At 42.8% G+C, this 22,627-nt stretch overlaps 1 protein-coding gene across 1 annotated transcript in view; it reads right to left on the bottom strand.

Moving 5' to 3' along the window:
• Window positions 1-22,627, bottom strand: part of LOC111264365 (uncharacterized) — a 55,966-nt gene extending 33,339 nt beyond the window's left edge. Inside the window, exons 1-2 of the mRNA XM_022840206.2 lie at window positions 19,431-22,627; window positions 4,729-4,870 (exon numbers count right to left, since the gene is read on the bottom strand). Of these exons, the coding sequence (XP_022695941.1) occupies window positions 4,729-4,870; window positions 19,431-19,452 (164 nt within the window). The 5' untranslated portion in view covers window positions 19,453-22,627. The remainder of the gene's footprint in view (window positions 1-4,728; window positions 4,871-19,430) is intronic.

Raw genomic sequence — 22,627 nt, 5'->3', positions numbered from 1 at the left:
ACTGCACGATGCATAGTCCAGCGTGTTGCCATTTTTCAAATTCAGGTTTTTCTCAGTGTTAACGTAGATGATATCAGCTAATAATCGACTGTTTTGAACGCGTGATAGATTTAATTTATTTTCTATAATTTAAGTTTAGCACAAGTTTTCAAAGCTGTGAACGAATCGAGACTGTCGTTCGCTATATTTTTCATTGCACCAACGAAATACAGTATTATAACAAAGAAATATCCGGCCATCATGTACTAGAACATAGTATCTGAATTTTTTTTTTTTCAGTCAATATAACTCGATCTGGCATCAATCGAATTGTGTTGGTGTTTCTCGATTGTGTGGATTTTAGTAGATAACAACAATTTTATTAGGCAACTGACTGTATGATAGAAACGTGAAAAATGCTGTAAAGATATGTCTTCATATTCTAATTAATACATTCTCTACCTAAATGTCTCAATTAATCTGTCAGACCCGATTCTTCAGGCTAAAAAACATTTCCATCTTTAATAGGGGATTCGATTCACAACCTTCGTTTGACTCACAGTCGAGCTATAAAGGTTAGGAATCTACTAGTGCTTGACGTTCCTAGCTGAATACTTAGTAGAGCCCGCAGCTCGATTGCATGACAAGAGGTAGCTTATTTATCAGTCCATTTGAAATTTTTCGATGTGCACGACTTCCTGGCAGGCCCACGGTCAGTCGACGTAATCGCAACAATAAGACAAGGTAGATTTTTTTTAGTATTTGTTAGGTTCCCGTGGCAACGTGATCGACTTGTCCGACAATGTGGCCCTTCGGAAAAGTCTTTCACGATCATTGTAGTCATCGAGGTCGTGACCAACGGCATTGCTGCAGTGATTGTCGCCCCGGCAACTTCTAGTTGCTATGGCCCGCAACTGCACTCCTTACCGGTCAGTACTTGACCCACATTTCAGACTTCGTCGTGCTCTGTTGGCAGGTCCACACAAGATATGCCTTCCAAAATAACCATGTTCCTCTCCACGGTTCTCTTCGAATTATCTCCACCGACCTTACAATTTCCAATGGCCTCTTAACACTCGCACTCCTTGTCGTCTCCACCTGCTGTGTCCCTACTTTTCGGTTAGATATCGCTCCTCGAGCAATATTCACTTTGCCCTTTTTCCCACCAGTCTCCAGTTGCCTCTGGCTAATCAAACCAAGAATCCTTCCTATATTAAATTTTCACGGCCTCGTCGGCGTAGACGTGTACACTTCCCATGCACGGCCTTGGAAAGTAGTGAACGTGCCGCTGCAACTGTTACCAACCCGTTATCGCTGTAGCTCGCCGGCACTCGTTCGTACAGAAGCGTTCAATGAATATATCAACGGCTAGCCAGCGTAAACTTGGCGCCCAGGAAGGTCCCTCAGCATTGCCGCGACCTCACTAGCCAGCAGCCTTCGTACATATGATACAATATAGGGTAACTGAAAAGTGGGTGGCGATAATTGTTGTAATGTAGGCCAGCAGAATGAAAACTGCGAACAACAGGAAGCAGAAAACACAGGAATTATAAACAACGAGGAACTAAGAAAGGCAGCAAGTAAGAGACAGCTCTGCTATTATTACGGTAAAGGCCGTAGCAACAATAGTAGCAGCGGGCGTCAGCGTCATTGGTGGCTGCTGTTGACCTTGGCCAAGGCCGACAAAAGCTGCATTGACGGAAAAGGCACAACTATTCACTCTTGTGAAACATGCAAAGGCGCTCTGAGAAGTTGTGATCTACCGAGTTGAGTGAGCACTGACTTTAGGTGTTCCGGCTTGTCCTCGTGCGGCCACTACTGCAGCAACAGCGAACAGAGAAAGCATCTGCCGACACCGCTATCGTGCCATAGTGAATCGACAGGAACCGTAGTATCGGCAAAACGACCAGAACTATAAGAGCTACGGGACTCGAACGATGGACGGCTCAACGGTAAAGGAAAAAGGGTATTGAAGAAGTATTGTCGACGGCGGCACGGTAGATGTAGGCGGCACAAAGTAGTTGTATTGTAGGTCTGTGGCGGCCCGCTGAACAGCACAGATGGGTATGGGAAATGCGGAGCTAGCAAAAGTCAGTGTAGATGATAGCGTAGAGCTAGTGAGAACGGTGGAGAGCGAACAGCTACGTATAAAAGGCTGTACACCGACGAAAAAGCCGACTGAGGGTTAGTTGATAGAATCAAAGCCGAGAACGCAATACCCCGGATCAGTATAGGTAGGTTAGATATATAGTGGGAGCAAGGAACAGAGAAACGTCTCTGGTACAGCCGATTCACTATCTAACCTTTGGAAAGGCTCTTTGGTGTGCTGAGGAATGTGCCCCAGCTATTTATACACGAAGGTACTTGGGTATGTTGACCAGTTGTATGCCGAAGGTGACGTCGGGCGCTAAAACGAACGACACGTCGTCCGTGCCCCCTGCGCCACTTTCGGTGATATAGAAGGGGATGGGAACAAAGGGGCGAAGACCAGCTAGATATGAAAGAAAAAATAAATCCAGAACGATTCCCGTCTAGCTTCTCCTGATCTGTTTGTGCGAAGAAAATCTTACATACATTCGAGATATTTAAAAAGGCGTCCTCTTGCTGCAGAGGGCGAAGGGGGAGCGAGCATGAACACTGGATGCGCCGTAGCGGTATAGAGGCCAAAACGATTCGACTTTTCTGCTGCTCGAATAGTACGTCTATGGCAGAGCGGCAAAAGCTAAAGTCTGAGTAGACCAAATACTGCTCACTATTTTCTTAGTTATTCGATTCTTGAACGTTCCTTTATTTGTTATTTCGTAACCCTCCTCGCTCTGTGCCTCAGCTTCCAAATGATTGAGGACGTCGTGTTGCCTTTATTGTACTTTGATAGTACATAGGAACAAAATACGGTGTCATGACATAAATCCTCTGACGAGGCTGATCTTATCATTAATTTAAAATACCGACGGCAATTAGTACCAAATGCCTACCGTCTTTATTACCATGGATTTACGAGTCACGAAAGTTTGTATTGCAATTGTAGTCTTTTAACGGACCATTGTATGGAACAACAATAAGGCGCTGAACAAGCATCGAAGTCGTGTACATAGATGTATGCTATAGATGGAGGTCTTTTTCCTCATAGTATTTTGTATCCAGTAGAAGATTATTGTAAGGTTTATGGTTCGCACGGGTACGCAGTGATAACATGTTTGCATAAAATTTAATTTCCGATGACCTTTGCAGCGATAAGCTCCTCAAGAAGGCAAGCAACAAGTATATCTGCTATTCACATTACATATATCTATGGTTTAGAGGATGTCCATAGACGGTTCGACGAATTCATCTCTAGCGAAAAAATTGGATCTTGCCCGTACAAGTGTGTAGAATAACATGCTCAATAGTAATGGCAGCGGCAACAGCAGCCGATGTATGACTGTGTGCGAGGTGTTCGCCCTTTACTGATGGTAGGCCCATTATTTAGGCTTATAAGCGAATATACTTAGGATTACGGACGACGATAACGACTAAAGACGAAGTACGTCCGGAACGAACGCGAACGCCGCGCAAGGATAGGGGTGCGGGAGGGGGACGGGAAAGAAATGGAGGGAAGTTGGGAATGGGAATGTTGCACAGCTCAAGTGAGCCGGAGGTCGCTGCTACTACAACTCGAAGACTGCTGACGGCGAATGGAAAGGACCAGACAGATGACCAAATGTGGGAGATGGACAGTTATGGAAAAATGTTGCTACTGTGTGCTCTGGGGTTATGGCCATAAAGCTGGAACAGAAGCCGTAGGAGCACTGACAGTAGCAATGGTAGCGGACAACGGAAAAAGCTGCTTAGCCAAATTGACAAGTAGAGAGTCTGGTGCCTTCGTACACCTGCTCCGGCCACCAGATTGGGAAGCTGTATTCTCTCTCTGTTCTCCTCCCTTCCTATAGGGGAAAACCAAAAGGAAAGTGAATAGGACATAATTCTGGTAAAAGTAGCAGCTATAGTTGTACTACATTATTACTAGTGTGCTTCTGCCGTTGCCACCATTTGTGGAAAATTACCCTCCGGAGTGTGTGGACATCCATAAAACTGGCATGAATTGCAAAATTTAGTTGGAATCAATGCCCTCGAGCACAATCGGAAAAAATAGTACATTAAGTAATGTTGACAATAATTCAAGGTTCATCCTATTGAAAATTCTCAGTTCCACGCTCTCAAATACACCTGAAGAAGTTCGCATAGTGAAAATAAACATCCCGTCGCTGTACATATAGGAAACGATACGGCCTGCTGTGTACATTTAACTCCTGTATCTAATACGTATATTATCCTCTCTGATGTTAGCACGTATAGGCTGAGCTCGCATGATTAAATGAACGAAGAGTTGGCAGCTTTCAACATCAAACACATCTCTATGAATTAAAAGTCCAATATTCACTCAAGCTAGCAAAAGAAAACGTATATTCTTAAAAAATTATGTGTATTTTTCCGTAAATATGGAGTCGATATAAAATGCTTTCCTGAAATGAAAACCAAGTCGATGTTTTCCGGTTTCGAACTATGTGCTTACTTCTGATTGTCATTGATACACTTAACAACCTTCTAAATTATATAGGCCAAGCTTTTGCCGAGTCTCATTCATGCCTAGTCCTAAACCTTTCTACATTCAAACCATCATATGCATACAATACTCATTTACTATTCGTGAAGTTAAATTTCTACTGTAATTTGCAGCAAAAGAAAAAGAAAAAGAAAATCGCTACTTACGAGCAAAGCACACTCACGTCGCCTCCTGTAAAGTCCTGGCTATGTTGCTGGATCATCTGAAAGATCCTGTCGCGACACTGTTGGGCCGCCGCACTACGACAGGACTGGGCATCGGCCAGACTAGCGGCTGTGGCCGCAAGGGCTAAACACGATCAGGTCGACATGAGGTAACGGAAGATTAAGGTAAAAGAAAGACGGCAGGAAGAGACAAATCCAAAGAACAGCATCTTAGTTGAGGGGTTTCGCATTTTATCTTAAAGCATGAACATCTAATTTAAACTGACGAAGAATACAAATGCTTCTATACATCTGTGCGTAGATCTGCTAATGGGGATGTGGAACAGCGCTAAATTGTGACGGTGTTCTTGGTTACGATGGTCTTAAAACGGCAGGAAGCCATTGGTTGAGCATAAGTTGAAAGTCGGTGTTTATAGAAAGGCATTGTCCAATTGACCACATTCGGAAGACAGCTGCTTCCGTTCCAGTAGGTTGTTCTAGTTTACTTGCGGAACGTCTAAAATGGAACTAGACCTATAAATCAGCCAACGTTGTTAGTTTGCAACATTTGGCTTAGATCATACAATGTAAAGGCTGATCTCATATCGTAAGACTATTATTATAAACATGAGTAAAATGTTTTTACAGAACATGAAGAGCGAATGCGTCCAACTTAACACAGTACCTTTTTCAAATCCCCCAATGGCCACGCTCATGATCCGCCTATTTTTTGTACCCATCGTATATCTGGATATTCTCTAGGCATCTTCTAAGAACGTCCAACTCTTGTACAGACACGCACTGCGTATCTAATCCGTGAAGTTTAATTTGTCATACCTATACGATTCTGTAGGTAAACTTTCCTCGAACACTCAGAACTAGTGTTCTAACTAATAACTAGTAGATATTTTGCACAATGCCTGCTGTTTAGCATAGTCTACGCTATAACGAATTATATTTGCTGAAATAATATAAGATTTCTTAACAAATTCATTTAATAATTAGTTAAATATAAAATGCATAGCTTATACTTTTACCGCAGATATTAAAAAAATATTAACATTCAGCCGTCAGCGTATCAAATTGGTAAAAACAGGCCACTGTTTGACATGGCGACGTTTATCGTTAGGTTAGTACTACTATGAGCACGACCTGAATGCATATGGCGGCTATCATTCGATATTTCCTAAACAGCATCGGCGGAATACTAGTAGTCGTATTTTTCAGATCAGTCACGATCGACCGACATTTGTCAATCGGTGACTTGTTAGAGTTGCTTGTGATTGTCTCCCGCACCGGCTATGAGCACATTGCTCAGAGTCTTGCAGGTTAGACCATTATATTTCATGCACAAAAACTTCTTCCGCCTTTTACTCACGAGCCTAAATAATTCTAAAGATATTAGTAGCGGTATATTGAAAAGGGTCATGCAACCTAACCGAATATTCAAGTGATCCGATATAGCTTATAAGACAGGGTCTTGTGCCTAGGAAATATTTGTAGTGCTCATGATAACAGAAACCGTTTACTGAATTTCATTTTAAAAATAATAGGTCCAGCAAATTTATAGAAATGTTGGTATTGGCGTCAGCCCACAAGGTTCAGTACAGAGACGACCCAGGTTACGAGCCATGCTGTGTCACACTAACGCATAGAGTAAGTACAACATTTTTGTCAGCAATAGAGATTAAGCAGATGCCGCTACACGTCTACGAACTTTTGCTGCCGATTGCAGAAACCCACTGCTATAGGCATTTAGGTTTCAGAACGACCTGTGCAGCTCAGCCGAATTACTTCGCTGAGACTCGTTCGAAAAAGAACCCTAACGGACTCAGTCGCAAGCTAGCAATAAATTACCTTCTGGACATAAGCATTTACAAGGGTGTAATGATAAGACACAATGAGACAAATAGGGTCTCCGGTGAATAGCAAAAGCTAGTTGGCGAAGAACGTCAAGGTCGTGAGGTGCACAACAGCATTACCGTTGCCACCGTTTCTATTCAACGAGCAAAGGAAGAAAGGGCAGCAGATGTATATAGAGAAGACTTTGTCCCCCTCATTTAGGCTAGCTATCCTAGTAGTTCCATGGTACTAAAAAGCAAAGCGTGCGCTTTGCCCATTGGCCTAGCTACCGTTATAGTTCTAATAATAACAAAACGATGTTGATGACGAGATCATTATGATGAATGAGCAGATTGATGATAATAATAATATCACAGCGTAACGGTGCCTATTTTGTTTGCTCGACTGTACAATTTCTAGGACAACAGAAGAGGGCGAACGCAGACGCCGGTAACGCAGTCGATGGCAACAGGCGCCTGCCAGCGAAAGTTTAAGTCCACATCATGACTCGGAAGTGCCACTATTACAGGCTATCGTTTGACTACGGACGGCTGACAAGATTGTAATGGACGGTCTCGAAAACGTCACTATTTCTCGTGCCACCGAAAATTATTTTCGTCTGTCCAGTTCAGTAGAGCCCGAAGGTTACCGGCCATTTAAAAAGTAGAAGACAGAGTGCAAGTTACACATATTCATAGTGTGTGTAGTGTGCAGGTTAAGCTAGCGACAAAGATAGCCAATACTAGCACGGGAAAAACGCACTCGTCCCACGAATCTTGATGTTACTAGAAGCGGAACTATTCGTACTGTCTGGATAAAAGGCAGGGCATCTGGATGTGAGTAAAAAACGGGGAAACACATAATGCAAAATTAAACATATCTAGTTGAAGATTTTGGAGGGAGTGAAAATCATCCTCAAGGCGCAATTGCGAATATTGGCCGTCATTTGGCGACGACGACGGAGACGATGTTGAGTGTTTGGTTCTCGAACTGACGTGACTCAGCGCAGTGAAATGCATCTCCGTGTTTCAGTTTGAAGACCGAGTCCCTAATCAGGTGGCGCTTCGGGAGTTCAGGAGCAAAATTGGGCTTCGTACCATTGTAAACAGTGAGCCTTTGTTTCCTAATATAAGGGACATTAAGGTTGTTTTCTCTTACTGGTACACTGTATCAGCTAACATTACTTATACACTGTTAATATATATATATATATTAGACAAAATGCAGAAAGTAGCGATTCACCAGGACGCTGCCCCAGTGCGAAAACCCCTCAGAAAAACTCATGCGCGAACCTGTGCATGTTCCTAAAATGCGTGTGTAGAAGTCATAACCAAGGTCTTTGAACATGACCCGCCTGAGTTAAGTTTAACGGCCTGTGTCAGATAGAAAATTATTCATTGTCCAGGTTCACTCCAGGACCCTGCTCAGCGCCCATCGGTGTATATTTAGAGATTTCTGACGAATGTGGAGCGTATGTTAGTTGTGAACTTGCTAGTACACAGTTTTAGTCTTTTTGTAGTTTTATAACAGTAAACCTGTTTTCCGATGTGAGCGCTGTAGGGTGGTACATATCGGTTTTTAACAATATGTAGATTAGTGAAGAGAGCCGACGCTTAAATTTGCTCGTAAAGTATTACGATATTTCAAGTACTAAAAGCAGTACGCTTACCTATTCTAGGAGCTTTTGAATTATTAACTCCTAGAAATGCTCCAGAAATGAAAGTTGTGAAATCAGTTTCAAGTTCTAGAACGCTTGGGTTATTCGAAAATCAGTAGTGTGCCAGCTGTATTTCTACACTCAATTACTGCTTTTTTTTTCTTATTCCTTTTATAGCAGTCTATCATACATGATGTTAAATGTAGCGTTTTTATCGCCTTTTTTTTTGTGAATCTTTAGCTCAGCTAATAGAACACTGTGAACTTACGGAAAAGCTTACGAGTAAAAAGTACACTTTAAGCAGAAACAGAGCTAAAGCAAGCAGCAAGAACGCGTATGCCAGCCCGTTTACCAAACTCGCTTGGTCCTATCACAGCACTAGTCTACTTGAACTTCTCTAGGTTTGCTGGTACAATGGCTCTAGCGGTAAGGACAGCTGCTAAAGGAGTCTTTGGACGTGATCCGAATGTTGGAATGGACCATATAAACAGTCCTGTTTTTTAGCGCTTTATACGTAGCGCTTCGACACTGTCATAGCTTCTACCGTCGTCGCGCCCACCGATCGAAGAACATCGCCGGCGAAGGCCTTTCGTGGAGACCCATGAATCGTCATTCCTATGCCTCCGCCATTTTAGTACGCTGACTTTCCAATCGCCAATAGCAATATCCGCAACGACGTCAACGACAGCGAAGGCGACACCTCGTAGCAGTGACAAGAGCAGCAACAGCAGTCCCCGCAGCAAGGATAGGGGAAAGCAACGTAGCGGACGCAAAGAAGAAAAAAACGAAGGAGTAAAGAGGAAGCTGTTCTAGCACAAGTCGGGTACCGCTCTAAAGGTATGTGCACTACCTAAAGCTGAGCCGAGACAAAATTGCGAACGCAGGTACACGGACCGACTCCAGTCTCAACTGGGTTTTTGATGAAGGAAAAAGCGAAAGGGAGATGTCGTCTCGGTCGAGGGATCTTAATGCTCTTTCGCAATCTCATTGGCCGTGATCGAGTTCCTTATCGAAACTGTTCTTTTAAAGCCAGTTTTAATTCGGGGATATGCGCGCGTTCTCTCGCATAGCATGCTTACTCGGTAATAATGTTATAATGATATAATAATAGCAAGAGTGTTTTACTGATCAATAGCGTTGTGACGACATGCATCCGACCAAGCTAGGAAAGGGTATGACTTTTAATGTCTTGCTTATAAACATTTCAAGCTGTTAAACACTTGTAAGCGCATAATGGCGAAGGTTGCCATTTACCAAACTCGCTCTCATTGGATTACTGCAATAGCTCTCATTCAAAAAAGCCGCTTCGGTTACAACCTGTATAAGATTGAAGCAAAGATGAACTGCTCAGTAATAAACAACTTCAGCAGCAGACGGTTACGCATCCCACCGAGCATTTGATGTGCATTATTATTATTACCCTTATTTTTTTTAGACAGTGATCATTGCTTACGTATGAGCGGAGCTCTGCATATCAACACGTAAATGACTCAACGTTAGTTTGTTTTCCGCTGGGTAAATGAAAAATGTCGTTAGCTGAATGTTTTTATCTTATTTTCTGTCCACTTGCTGTGCTCCCTGGTAGATATTGTGTCACCTCATGACCCCGAACTCGAAATTTTACCTTCAAAGGTAAACGTGCTTAGACGAAAAATATAGGACTATCTGTGTTCCGTGTCCATCTTGCGCCATATTGCCGACAATTAGTAGGCGATATTGCTAAAATATGTACCAGAAAATGATTTGAAGCGCGACTTTTCGTTTGCGTCGTGTTTATTCTAGTTAGTTAGTAGACCGACGCAGACGTTCTCGGAATCCTTTGAAGTTCACACATCTACTGTTATTATTACAGCTACGAAGTGCCGCTACTGAACCATCTAGTGCGTTTCCACTTCTGCAAACGAACGTGCGGGATCGCACACTGAAAAACCCTGTGAGCGTTGCCCATGTTAGCGATCAACCAGGCGGGCGTACGTAACAGCAGCGTAAAGCCGTATGATTCGTTAGATCCAGTCGGAATCTAACACTAAGTTATTACAGTTTACTAAGCGCTACTTGCGACAGACAACAACGCGACATCATTCGTAGCCACGGTACCATCAAAAGGTAAACCGTTGCACATCATCCGTATCCGCACATTATACAATAGCTGCCTATTACTGCCATAATATCGTTTCGTAACGTGAACGATTCCTTTTGTCTGAAAGTGTTAGTGGGCGGAAAGTGAATTTCTACGTGATGCGACGCCGCCTGTCAGCTTTACCGATGATACCACGGAAGCAGTTTCAATGGCAAAGGCAAAAATAACACGTTGAGTTTGGCCTCGAACGATGGACTCCCTAATTTTTCGACGTTCTGGGAATTTACCCATAGCTTCTCTAGCTATCCCATAGTTCCAGATCAAAGCGTAGAGCCGAACACAAAGCTTCGCGTAAGCTACCTGCTACTATTAATATTCACCTCGTGTACCTGTGTCATTCTACAATAGTTGGTCTTTGACGGTGTACCCAACTGGTAGACCGATAATCTAGGGAGAATCCTAGGGCTGAAAATTCTCTGAGAAAGAGGACTAATAGGAAAAGAAATAGTACCGGACAAAGGACACCGCTGGACTGAACTGACGTCGACGTCCAGGACAAACCTGACAGTTGTAACAGAAGCTTAACAAAAGGGCTTACGCCGCGGTCAGCGGTGACAGTTGGAAGCAGCGCTTGATCGCGTGACTCCAATTGCAGGAAGTGTTGTGATAGTTGGCTCGTATGGCTCCCATAGAAGTCGACGAAGTCTCTTTACATCGGTCGAGTGGTCGGTACAGAAAAAAATCATGTCTCTTCTTTAAAATTCAGAAAGTACAAGATAGATGAAGATGGAGAGAAGAACAACGACTAACCTATCCACTTATACTTTCCTACGTGACTGAGGCTCTAATAAGCCAAACAGGGATTGCATCCAATCAGTACCGCCTTCAGATACTGCCCGCTTGTCAAAGCGGGTGTGGGTGCATTCTAATGATAACAATATATCTTTTATTTTTGTGGTAATAATCAGATTCATGTGGCTTTCATCGACTTGCTAAGACTTTAATTTAGATTAAATCAAGGAGTTCTCGCCTATTTATCTGATTGGCATTGCCTGATATATAGCACTTTTTCTGGTCATCTGGTAATGGAAACATTATATAATCTCTTCATTAAATGTGGGCGAACTGAGGCCGCTGTGGCAAACCACACTGAGAAATCAATCAAGGCTTTCGAATGAGCTATAGAAAACGACCAGTATTTTGAACCTCGTGGATGTTATCCATAGAGCTTGCCTCAACTTCTAAATGACGAAGAAAATGGGTAAAAGCTGTTACCTTAGTCGTTCTGCGAAACTGGTATCTGCACTGGTTTTGAATAGATATACTTGCCATCCTGGGGACGAAGTCTTTGTTGACCACGGTCAATCGATGATGTCTTTAAGGCATGCGGATTCCTATGCACACAAGTTCAAGTATAAATGCATACTCATTGCTACAGTCACATACCGATTCAATCAAGGGACTATACACTGAGAATCATTTGATGCTACAATTTGCTCGGGCCTCACCCCTTTGCTCGGAATAATTTATGGTAACACGTGGCATCGATATTGCGTGCAATCCAATTTGGATCTACCATATTACTTAGCAAAATTTTGCTCACTGTGAATTATAGGATTAAATCGGTTCCATCTAGCGTCGTTTCATACTGAAGTACCGCCAGCACTATGGTTAGTCGGCCGAACCGGCTTTGCATAGACATAGACCAAGTTGATCGACCGGTGTACGCCCTGTTTAGTTGTTTTTCTGTCGGCGATTTTTCCTGAAAGGGCGAAACGTCTCCGTCATCCTTACGTGCACGTGTTCCGCGTCGATTGCTTTGGCTGAATGCCAACGCATTTATTGTTACGACTTCCCCCTGTGGATCGGATATAAGATCAGTAAGTAGTGTCCAATAAACTACCATCCAGCCAAAACATTCGTAGTTGGCTCGAGAATCTTTTGCTTTGTTGACGGTTCGTTATTCGCCGGTATCTGGAGACAAAACGATTTCCACTAACACGAAAAGGCTGGTTTCACTGCGCTATCATCGTATCGTTGCCGTGCAACGTTATCGCCTTGCGGAACTAGACCAGAGCAATTTGACGATCGCTGACCTTAATAGAGTTCAAGGTCATTACAAGTCAGACGCACTCGATGCGACTCTACAGCTTTTGCATTTATAAAGAATTTACACAGTAACCCAGTCATGACGGTTGTCATGTTTTTTCCGGATCTCACACTCGTGCCTGTGGTATCGCGGGAGGAATCTCCCTGAATCAGAAGTCTTCGGACACACAGAGCTTGACGCTTACGGTGTCTACTGATACGGATTGATCGTCAGCCGTCCTTCTCCACCAGTCACGCGTTCCCAATACAGACGAAACAGGCAAACAAGCGGGGAGTTTTAATAATTTATAATGAAAAATCTTCGACGTGTCGCTGCTATACAGTTGTATGGTTCCCTTCCGCGTTTGTTCTTATCGGCATCGTAGCCCAACACGCGACAAGGTTGCCTGAGTTGTATCATCGTCATGCAAGTCTATTGTCTCTATACACACGCATACAGACACTAATAGAAGAAGATTAAGAAGGAAAAACACCATCATCGCCGTATTTACTAACTGAGGCTGTAACGCAAGCGAAATATAATACGTTATTCTATAGAAAATATTTTTGACTGCCTTCCTTTTTCAAGGATGATCTGCACTTTGCCAAATGCTTGCCCATACTTAGGTTCTAGTAAATGATTTCGTTTAAAATAAAACGCGACCATCGCATATTTATAGTGGAGAGGAGAAGCTCTCTGAAACCTATCGACGGTTTGTAATTATTGAAGCTCTATCAAATAATAGTTTATCTGAAGGCTCTATGTCCGGGCAGACATTGCGGCATAGATACTCCGTACTACTATTTACCATCCTACCTGCAGCACAACGCATACGACACTGCAAAAGTAAAATGGTAAACGTCTCATTAACGGATTAAGGTGACAAATGGGCGTAACGTAAGAGGCGAACGTAGCTTTTCTGCGCCTGCTCATGCACCGCCAGGTCTCTTGTTTATTGTCTCTCAAGAACAATTAAGAGGCCGCTATTGCCATTCCATGGCAAGCAGTGCGCGCATAGAGTCCTCTTGGCTCGGGCAGCTGTGTACTCGTTTCATTCGGAGCTTCCTCTGCTGGCTGCTTCAAGCCTTCGCTACCCCATATCTATACAGTATGATAAAGGACGCAAATATCCTCCAAAGTTATTGTAATGGTATAATGTTGTAATTATCTATATTACTATATTTTGCCATTGTAGTATCTCTACTCTTTCCAGCTCGTGCAAGCACGGCTTCGTCAGCATATATGTATGTTAGACCTTTGCTCCCCTATCGCTTGCATTGGTCACATTTAAGCAGCATACACATATTGCGTTTCAGTCCATACCTTTCTTGTAAGGTCCTATTTCAATCATTGCGTCTATGAGTTCAATAATTGCAGATCTTGCCATTACAGAGCTATTATATACAATGGCCGGTCTCGAAAGACACAGCTACAGTTTATTTTGTTTGGCTTTTTGGGGTATCGCTATGTTCTCATAAATGTTCCCCTGCTGAACATTTTTCCCAGTGTTGAATAATGGGTTCTTATCCATCTATGTAATTGTCGCTGCAGTAGCTTGGAACTGATTTCAAACTGTCAACAACTCGCTGCCGCCAAAAGGACATCCGCTTAAGTAAATCGAATAACATCGTATGTCCTGCCATTAATGCTTACTTCGTCGGCCAGTATTACGCTAAGGCAGTAACTGCATAACTTTGTATGGGCCTTCTATCCTCCCCCCCGCTGTCTCCTTTCTCTGACTTTAGCAGGATTGCCGCTCTCGCCGGCCGCGAGAAGAAACGTCTTGTCGCAGCTGACGCTGTAGTCACTGTTATTGTTGCTTGTACTGATGTTGTTCTTCGTATAATTGCCATGGCAAACAAACGAATGCACTGCCACGTTTCCTTGAAAACTGCAATTCACCATCTGAAAAGCTATAGCAAGAGGAGGAAAAGACCGCGCCAGTATGGCCATAGTAACCGCTAAAGCGGACCGAGCGCAGCCTGTCACGCTGCTGTCGTCATCGGCAGGCGTTAAATCGCGCGATGCGGAATGACGCGAGTTGGCGGACAGTGCTGCCGTTAAGGAGCGATAATCCTAAAAAAGTCATACGATGGAATCACCCGTCAGCGGCTAGAAATTGAACTGGAAAGGAGAGACTGATGGCCAAATTTTGTTAGCACATCAACATGAACATGAGTAGCACTCAACAAGTCCCGGTTCTAGGTATCGTTGTTCTATAAATCAAAGATTGTTCCGATTCTGTGCACAGACACCTATACAACGCACAGATATGACAGTCGGATACGGGATTCATGTGTATCTTTGAGGCTATCGTACTATTGTACCTTGACGTCAATTTTCTATTTATAATTATTACAAGAAGCATGGATTAGCTCTGGACCATAAAAGGGAACACGAAATTAATGAAGTTGACCGTTCGCCGAACATTTTCGCCGGAGTTTCCATGATTCTGCAGAAAGTAACGTACTCTATCTAAGAGGGCAGTTACAACGGATGATAGCATTACATAAGCGAAGTACTGTGACGGTCGATTAAAAATAGGTAGAAAAAAATTGGGTTCGATTGATGTTTATAAATCAGTGCGGCGACCAACGACGTTTGCGATGACGGCACGGTTTGTCTACAATTGTTTGCCAGAAAACATTCGGAATCAACTGCACGGTCTCTTAAAGCAAACAAGTAAACGATGGAACAGCTTTGCTTTACAAGTCTATCTCGTAATTTTTATTGAACGGACTGCTTTTCTAGATAACAAACCATTAAGAAGTCGTCACTTCGACCATATCGTCACCTCTAGAAACGCTGTGTTTTCCCAATTCAATTGTAACTTGAATAGCTGAACGGAACTTTCGGTCGATTTATCTGTATAATCGAACCGTCGTCATGGCGTCATGTAAGTCGTGGCGATGTATTTCTGTTCTTTTTTAATTTGAAATTATTAAAGTTTCATTGTTTACGTAACTATGCTTATTTCTGATAGTTGCACAAAATATAGAATTCCGCCTTTAGCTCTGCCATTGATAACAACCTTCAAATACGATCAGGGTTGGAAAATTAGATTCGGATCTCATAGAACTAATTCGGTTTTAAATTTGCCTCATTTTAAGAAACAGTTCTATTGCCAATTGCTCAAAAACGTTCGCTGCCGAGTTAGTCTCTGTCTGTTGTATATATAAAAAATCCGCCATGGTGATTATGTACGTAGAGAAGACTGGCAATCAACAATTTAATTGCCCTCAGGCAAGTGGAATTTCCTTTAGCTCTCATTGTTTAACATGCTACTTATTCACAGAGCACATAACGCTCTGGGTCCATAGAGTTGTTGACTATTCCGTCGTATGGGATTGCGTGCGTAGTGCGCTCTGCACAACGTCAGTCTTCGTCGTCGCCCGGGTCGCTCGTATTCGGCAAAGCCCAGAGAATAGATGTTTATTAATTCCGGATTTCTGTTTATTTTGCGCTTTATTAGCAGCAATCTTTCAGAAGGCACTGTTCGAAATTGTTTGCAATTCTATGTAAACTTACTTTCAAGCTCACCCGCTCATTGACTCGACTTCATAAATTTAGCTGAAATCAAACGATGTTATACCCAAGCGAATTCTCGTATCACCGAGTCGTGGTAGACAGTCTTACGCTACACAAACACGACAAAACACTACTTTCATGGGCTTCTCGACCCAGTTCTACAGTATCCAGATTGAACAAAGATAGTCGATTATCCAATCGGAGCAGCGTTCCGTATTGGATACAAGTCGCTTTCCTAATTAGTATTTCCGTTAAAGTCTTCATGTGCCGTTTTCTCTATTCGGGCTTGTCAATTCTAGCTGTTGCTAGTTAGCAGATGTTGTTATAGGCTATGATCGACCGAGTGGCATCTGACGATCAGAGTGAGGAACGTGTGATTACAATAGCTCGTATCATTTGTTGTAGCTTTCGGCGTTCATTTGGGATAGAAGCAAACGGACTTTCGCCGACTGTCGACCTGCTACTGTCGCGCGATTTGTTGGTGGCTGCTGGGTTGGAGGTGGAAACCCGCAGCTAGATGTTCATATCTTAACGGTGATCGCGACCTCGGCTATACGGCCTTGCTGTGCTAACGAAGCGCGTCATTTTTGCCAAGTGCAAGTCATCGACGTTTTGGACAACGGGACCACATATCGGCTAAGCGGCTACCTCGCCGAAGCCTCGCCCGGATCGGAGCCGCTACGAATGCAGCTACAATAGATCTGCAAGGGTTTGCTTTATCATCTATGGCGAGACAGCAGTTACATTACTGCAGTCATAACAAGGCAGCATGCGGCCAGGTGTGGACGCTAAGTCATATGAGAGAACAGTGCGGGTGAGTCGTGTTTAGAAAAATACGATATCCATGCTGTTACGTGCAAAAGGTATTGCGACCGTCTATCAGAGTAGAGACGAAGTTCTTGAAGGCATACGTACTATAACGTGTGACCAGCTCGTTCTAAATCGAAAATGCATGCAGTCGTTAACAAGATTTAGGTGACGAGAGCGAGCTTCAAGGGTGCCACCAATGAAACGTACGGATATACTACATTCAGCAAACGTTCAACGCCAACACACAGACTGTTACACGAAGTATGACTGCTTCGTTTTAGGTACAGTCTGAAATGGTGACAGTATGGCCTAGAATAGCGTTGTCAACTCTTTAACTCATATGTGCAATTGACTTATCACAATGCCAAGATCAATATGGTATCAGACAAACGAAACATGTTCAGGCGATGAACATAGTCGTGTATGGCCGAGACAAACAGAGACAGCGTGAGTCCAACACGCACATACATTTCTACACCTAATTTCTGCATGCATGCTAATCTATGCACGCAGTAAATTGTCTGCACCTATTTGATACGTGGAGCTATGATGATAGATAAACTCGTCAGAGTTCGCAAGGTTATAGGCCGTATAAAGGGTACCCTGTCACATAGGTAGCGGCGACCTTGTTCCACACTGTGCTTTAATGATTAGCTAATTGAGTGTGATAGTATGCTTAGATGCTTAATCCGCTAAGTCATTGGGGTGTGCTTTCAACGGGGGTAGCTCCACTCGACCGAGACATCGTTCTGGAAAAGCGTAATCGGCTCGAGAAGAAAATTCAATAGAGACCACATTTGAGGGACTCAACAGTCTATGATAATTAGAAGCTCAAAGGTTTAAACAATAATTAAGGAAACGAGGACGGCTTTAAAACACCATTCGAATCTATGAGCTTCGTCATACGGGTTCGGCCGAATAAACATTGTGCCGATTTGACAAAATAACTAAGAATAAGTGCTTGATTCACAGATAGTCAATACTGAGACCTATCTAATCCCGTGTTCTTCATGAGATTATCGGATATCCTGGCCGATGGGATTAGCGAGTGGTTAATTTCAGTACCTTTCCAAGATATATCATACGCCTGGCAACTACCGCCGAGACCTAAAGCTCGGCAGTGAGTGTTTTTCCGTTCACAAATTTATTTGAATAGCTGTTCTTGCCGCGTATTTTGCTATCTGAATATTAAGCTTCAATATTTTTATATGCTGTTTGCCTAAATATCAACAGATGGCCTGAATATGACCAGTATGACCATCGGCTTGAGGAGGCCTTGACCTTATCTCTTATATTTATCCAACAAGGACTTTGCGTTGATTGGAAACAAATCGTTATACGTGTGACACTGTTAGCCTCTGTAACTGGTCTTTAGCTGTGCTAGAGAATATATATATATATTATATGCTATTTAGCTATGACTCTGCTAATAAGCCCACACCAACTGTTCAAAGACAAATGGCCCTTACATACAAAATTAAAAATGATCTGCCAGGTTTATTAATAATTCCAATAATGACCGTAGGTCTGGAGAAGGATATTTACTATTATAGATCGGGCTAAAAAAATCTTTCCACTTTGCCCAGTCTCGTGTGGCACTTAGAGATGGATGATGATAAGTTCATTAGTTTCCAAATTGAGCAAAAAACACATACTCTTGTTCTTTTTCTAATGTTTTATCTTTTTCAATCTGTTCTTATCATCTTACTGATAAGCAATCTCGTTGTTCCCTAGGCGGCGATGATAAAAATTTATACCATAAGGGCTGCGGCTTACAATTATATTGATAAATTTACTCATATAGTACAAATCTGATATTCAACCAATAATTCTATTTTTAGCGAAAAGCGAGTATAGTAGGAGATAGATAGCATAATTGTGATTGATTGGCCACACTATACTGGGAGCGTTATTTCAAAACAAATGATTGTGCATCTAAGCTTAGATTTCCTAGACTAGGTAATCTAGGCTTTCAAATGATTTGTAAAATGGCGCATCGTCCAGAACTCTATAAATCCTCGCAAATTTACAATACTGTAGGGGCCGACAATAGCTTGGGAACTGCCGATAAGGAGCGCTTGTACACAAGTATGTAAAAATGATTGTAATAGAACCAACATTGCGCCAGCTAGAGGGCCGAAAGCCCGTAATCAAAATTACTTCAATTTAGGAGCGACTGCTTGCTTCTTAGAGCCCTGTTCTATCTTATCCCTTAGCCCTTTACGGGCCATTTTTGAATCCCTGTTCTCTATATGGCACCTGTCTTTTGGGTCATACCATAGAAGTGGCAGGGGCAAACGAATGCGGCAAACTGAAGCTTTCTGAGAAACTAGGGCAATTTAGCAAAGCCTTTTCGCAGACTGCCGGTAGATCCCTGATGCGTGGATTCTTCCATTCTGACGCATCAAAGTTTAGAACGAGTTCTCTTATTGAAGCTTGCTTGTTGTTCAGTTCCCCTTTGCTACGTGAGAGTAAGGCCACTTGAGCACTAAGTGGGAGAAGCGGGCCAAATTCTCTCTTCAACAACGAAAAGCTCGTTTTACACGCTGCGGTTCGGCCAGTGGTCGTTAGCGGGCTAAAGGCAAAAGAGCATGAAGCCAGCCTTTCTCTGGAGCTCGTGTGAGCAAACTGATATATATATATATATATATATATATAGCAATAAGGTTAAACGGTTGTTAACAACAATCCGGACTCACCTAATGCGATGACAAAGCACATCTTCGCAGGAGGACACCGATCAGTTGCCTCAAGATATAATCTTATTTTCTAGTTTGATCGTTTGACGTCGTCAAATTGTTCGTTCGATGTAACGACACAGAAAATTCCCTATGCACTGTGCTTGCTATTTTCAATGAAATTAGGTCGTAATTCTGCCTGTGAAGATGGCAACAGAGGACACGGTAGGAACGAGTTTGTGATAACTTTGGCAGATGAACTCTGCGCTGGCGACGAGCGTAGGTGAGACGTAGCAGTATAACTTGTTCCTCGTGCTACTGCTCCGAGCACAGTCGACGATACAGTATTTCCCGTTACGTTCCCGTGATTATCGACGCTTTATTATCTCGATAAGCCGATACATGGTCGAACACGGCCGATCACAACATCGATTGTCGCGCGGTGCGCACTATAGCTCAACGTGTATCACACTGAGTTCGGCTTTTCGAGAACTACTAGTTAGTATCAGCACTGCTTGGATGACTATAATGCAGTGACGCTGCAATGGAACTTGTCGATGGAGACGATCCGCGCGCTGTGGCGGGCAGGTGGGCGAGCGCTCCTTTCAGACGATCGGATGCGAGGACTGCTGCGCTGGCGTGTTCAAGGAGCCGACACGGCGCAGTCTGGGTGCGTGCGCGCTAGTGATGCAGCGTCGGCGACAACAGTGATGATATTCGTGTATGTTGATCGCGCGGATTCCATGGATACGCACGGCCGCGGCCGCCATCAGCGTTGCCGCTATGCTGTAGGAGCAGTTACGGCAGCTTGTCATCTTATATAGGAAAGAGAGAAGGCAGAAGCACCACAACATAGTGAGTAAACGCCCATGGAAAGTCAACATACCTCGACATAAAACAACAACCGGGGCAGTAATACGTCAGTGACGACAGGTGCGGCGGAACTACGCAGGCAGTTGGTTACCATTCCCGACCAGTAGCTGCTGTGCGGCCAGTGTGTCAACTGGTGCCCGTCACACACTGTCCACAGGCCGCAGAAACAGTGGCCTCGGCCTTATTGGTACAAGGGAGAAGACTTCACCATCAACAAAAGTAGCCGTTCTATTACCTGTGCTGTTGCGTATGCTGCCCTAGTCGTGCTTGCCGCCGCGTTTCTGGACCACACATAATAGAAGGCGAAAGCAATTTTGCTCATTCGAAACTGCCTCTGGACGGTGCTGTCCGCGCAACGAAATCTTCAGACTGTTCGCGCTCACAACGCAACGAAGAAAAGGCATCGTATGGCATAGTATAGACGAGCTCGCAGAGAACAAACGCTTAAATCATATAATGCTGAGCAAATGCTGAATTTTTGCGTGCGGGAAACAAAAATGTGTCGAATGGAGTTTCTGGCGGCCTCGGCAAGTCAATTCCAGCTGATAACTACAAGGGAAGATAAATATGATTGTGAACGGGAAAAAACAAAGGCAATTATTCCTAGTTTTTAGATCAACAAATAAATACCGAGCCAGCTGCGACAATAATGAAAACGCTAAATGAGCATTTTTTACGTGACAGGATAATGTGATATACTGAAACTAGTTAAGTTTAGGTCCGACACATGTACATGGATGCAGAAAAAATCAACTGCTAGCCTTTTTCACAGCAGAGTTCATAGAGGATAGCATCGAAAGGAAATAGCTTCAAAAATAAACCTACAAGTTTTTTGATTAGCAAAGTTCTTTGAACTTGCAAGGAAATGAAATCGTCGGTCTTCTCTGCTCACCTATACACTAATTTTCTACTAATTATAAGTTAATTCAGGATATCTGTGAGTACTATAAAAGTGCCTTTCATAATTTGTGGATAAGATTAAAAAAAAAAATTGGAAACACGTACAATGGTGGATTAGAACACAGTCCCACATATAAGGCCTGATTATAGCCACAGCCAGCAGTGTTATCGTCGTATAAGATTATGACCTTTTTGACATCGATGAAAAGAGGACCGGTGATGCTAGTAGAAAAGTAAAAGCGTTGAGAAACCCCTGGATGTCGAAGAGTTCGTTACTTATAACAAGTTTGTTATTTAAAAAGTTATTAATTAGTATAGCGAATTACTATTATATAAAACAGCACTTATTGATTATATGTTGCTCGTTAAGACCACAAAGGAAACGCAATACGTAAAAACTGCAAAGAACATGATGTCACCGCAAACGATCAGTACATACAGGTGTACTGCTGATGTCGTGTCGCACATAATCCTAAAGAAACCCTGTATGGAAGCTATTAGTGGATAACAACAACCAGGACAACTCGAGTGAACTAAATACGATTTGTCATAAAAATCTACACATTTTACTTTTTGATGAACATGTACAGTATACATAATTTCTTACAATGTCCTGAGGCGTACGTAAACACATATAAACTGAAACTCTGTGCCTACTTGTTTCACTGTTTGTTGCATGAAAATATTAGTACGTCTACGTGTTGTGTGCTAGCTGCTCGAGACCGGTGGCTTTGTCCTGCGACAGTTTTGCTTACGGCCTACTTGTCGACCAAATTGTTCAAGGTCACAGGTACTGCATATCTTTGTCCTATTTCCAATGAGGAACTTCAGCGGACTCTATACTATCTGACAGAAAAGAGATGTTGATCAGCGACCATGAATACCTTTCGGCTCTTGATAGTTCTCTGGTTTTAGGAATCTCGGCCTCACGAGCAGTGAGTTAATATGAAAAAAAATATCAATAGATAATTTGCTGTTAAAGATATAGTGCACATAGAAAGAAATGGTCATATATTATGCAAGACGGAGATAATTGGGTTAAGTTTAACTTAATTTGTCATTCAACTAGCTGTTAGTGGCTTCACTTATGGTGATTTCCGTCACAGTAAAGCGCGGATATTGAGTTTAATACATAAATCCTTTAGAAACTTTTCTATGGCGATACTGCCGCAAACGCGTTCTTCATGAAAGGGACAGATGATGATAACAATGCCTATTATGAAAATGACGTTATATATATATATATATAGCTTTCCTCAGAAACAATGTCGATGTCTGTCTGTGTCTTGAATGCGCCATTTTTAGTGTAATGTGGAACTAATATACATTGTTTACTTATTTTTTTTATCTGTATCAATTTTTACGTAACAAGTTCCGTATCCGATCGGTGTTACAGTTAAAATTGTCTAGACTATATTGATTCTAATAAAATTCCACCGAAGCTA

This window comes from Varroa jacobsoni, unplaced genomic scaffold (assembly GCF_002532875.2).
Source record: "Varroa jacobsoni isolate VJ856 unplaced genomic scaffold, vjacob_1.0 scaffold_851, whole genome shotgun sequence".
Classification (NCBI taxonomy): Eukaryota; Metazoa; Arthropoda; class Arachnida; order Mesostigmata; family Varroidae; genus Varroa; species Varroa jacobsoni.
This window is presented reverse-complemented; position numbering and strand designations above follow the sequence as displayed.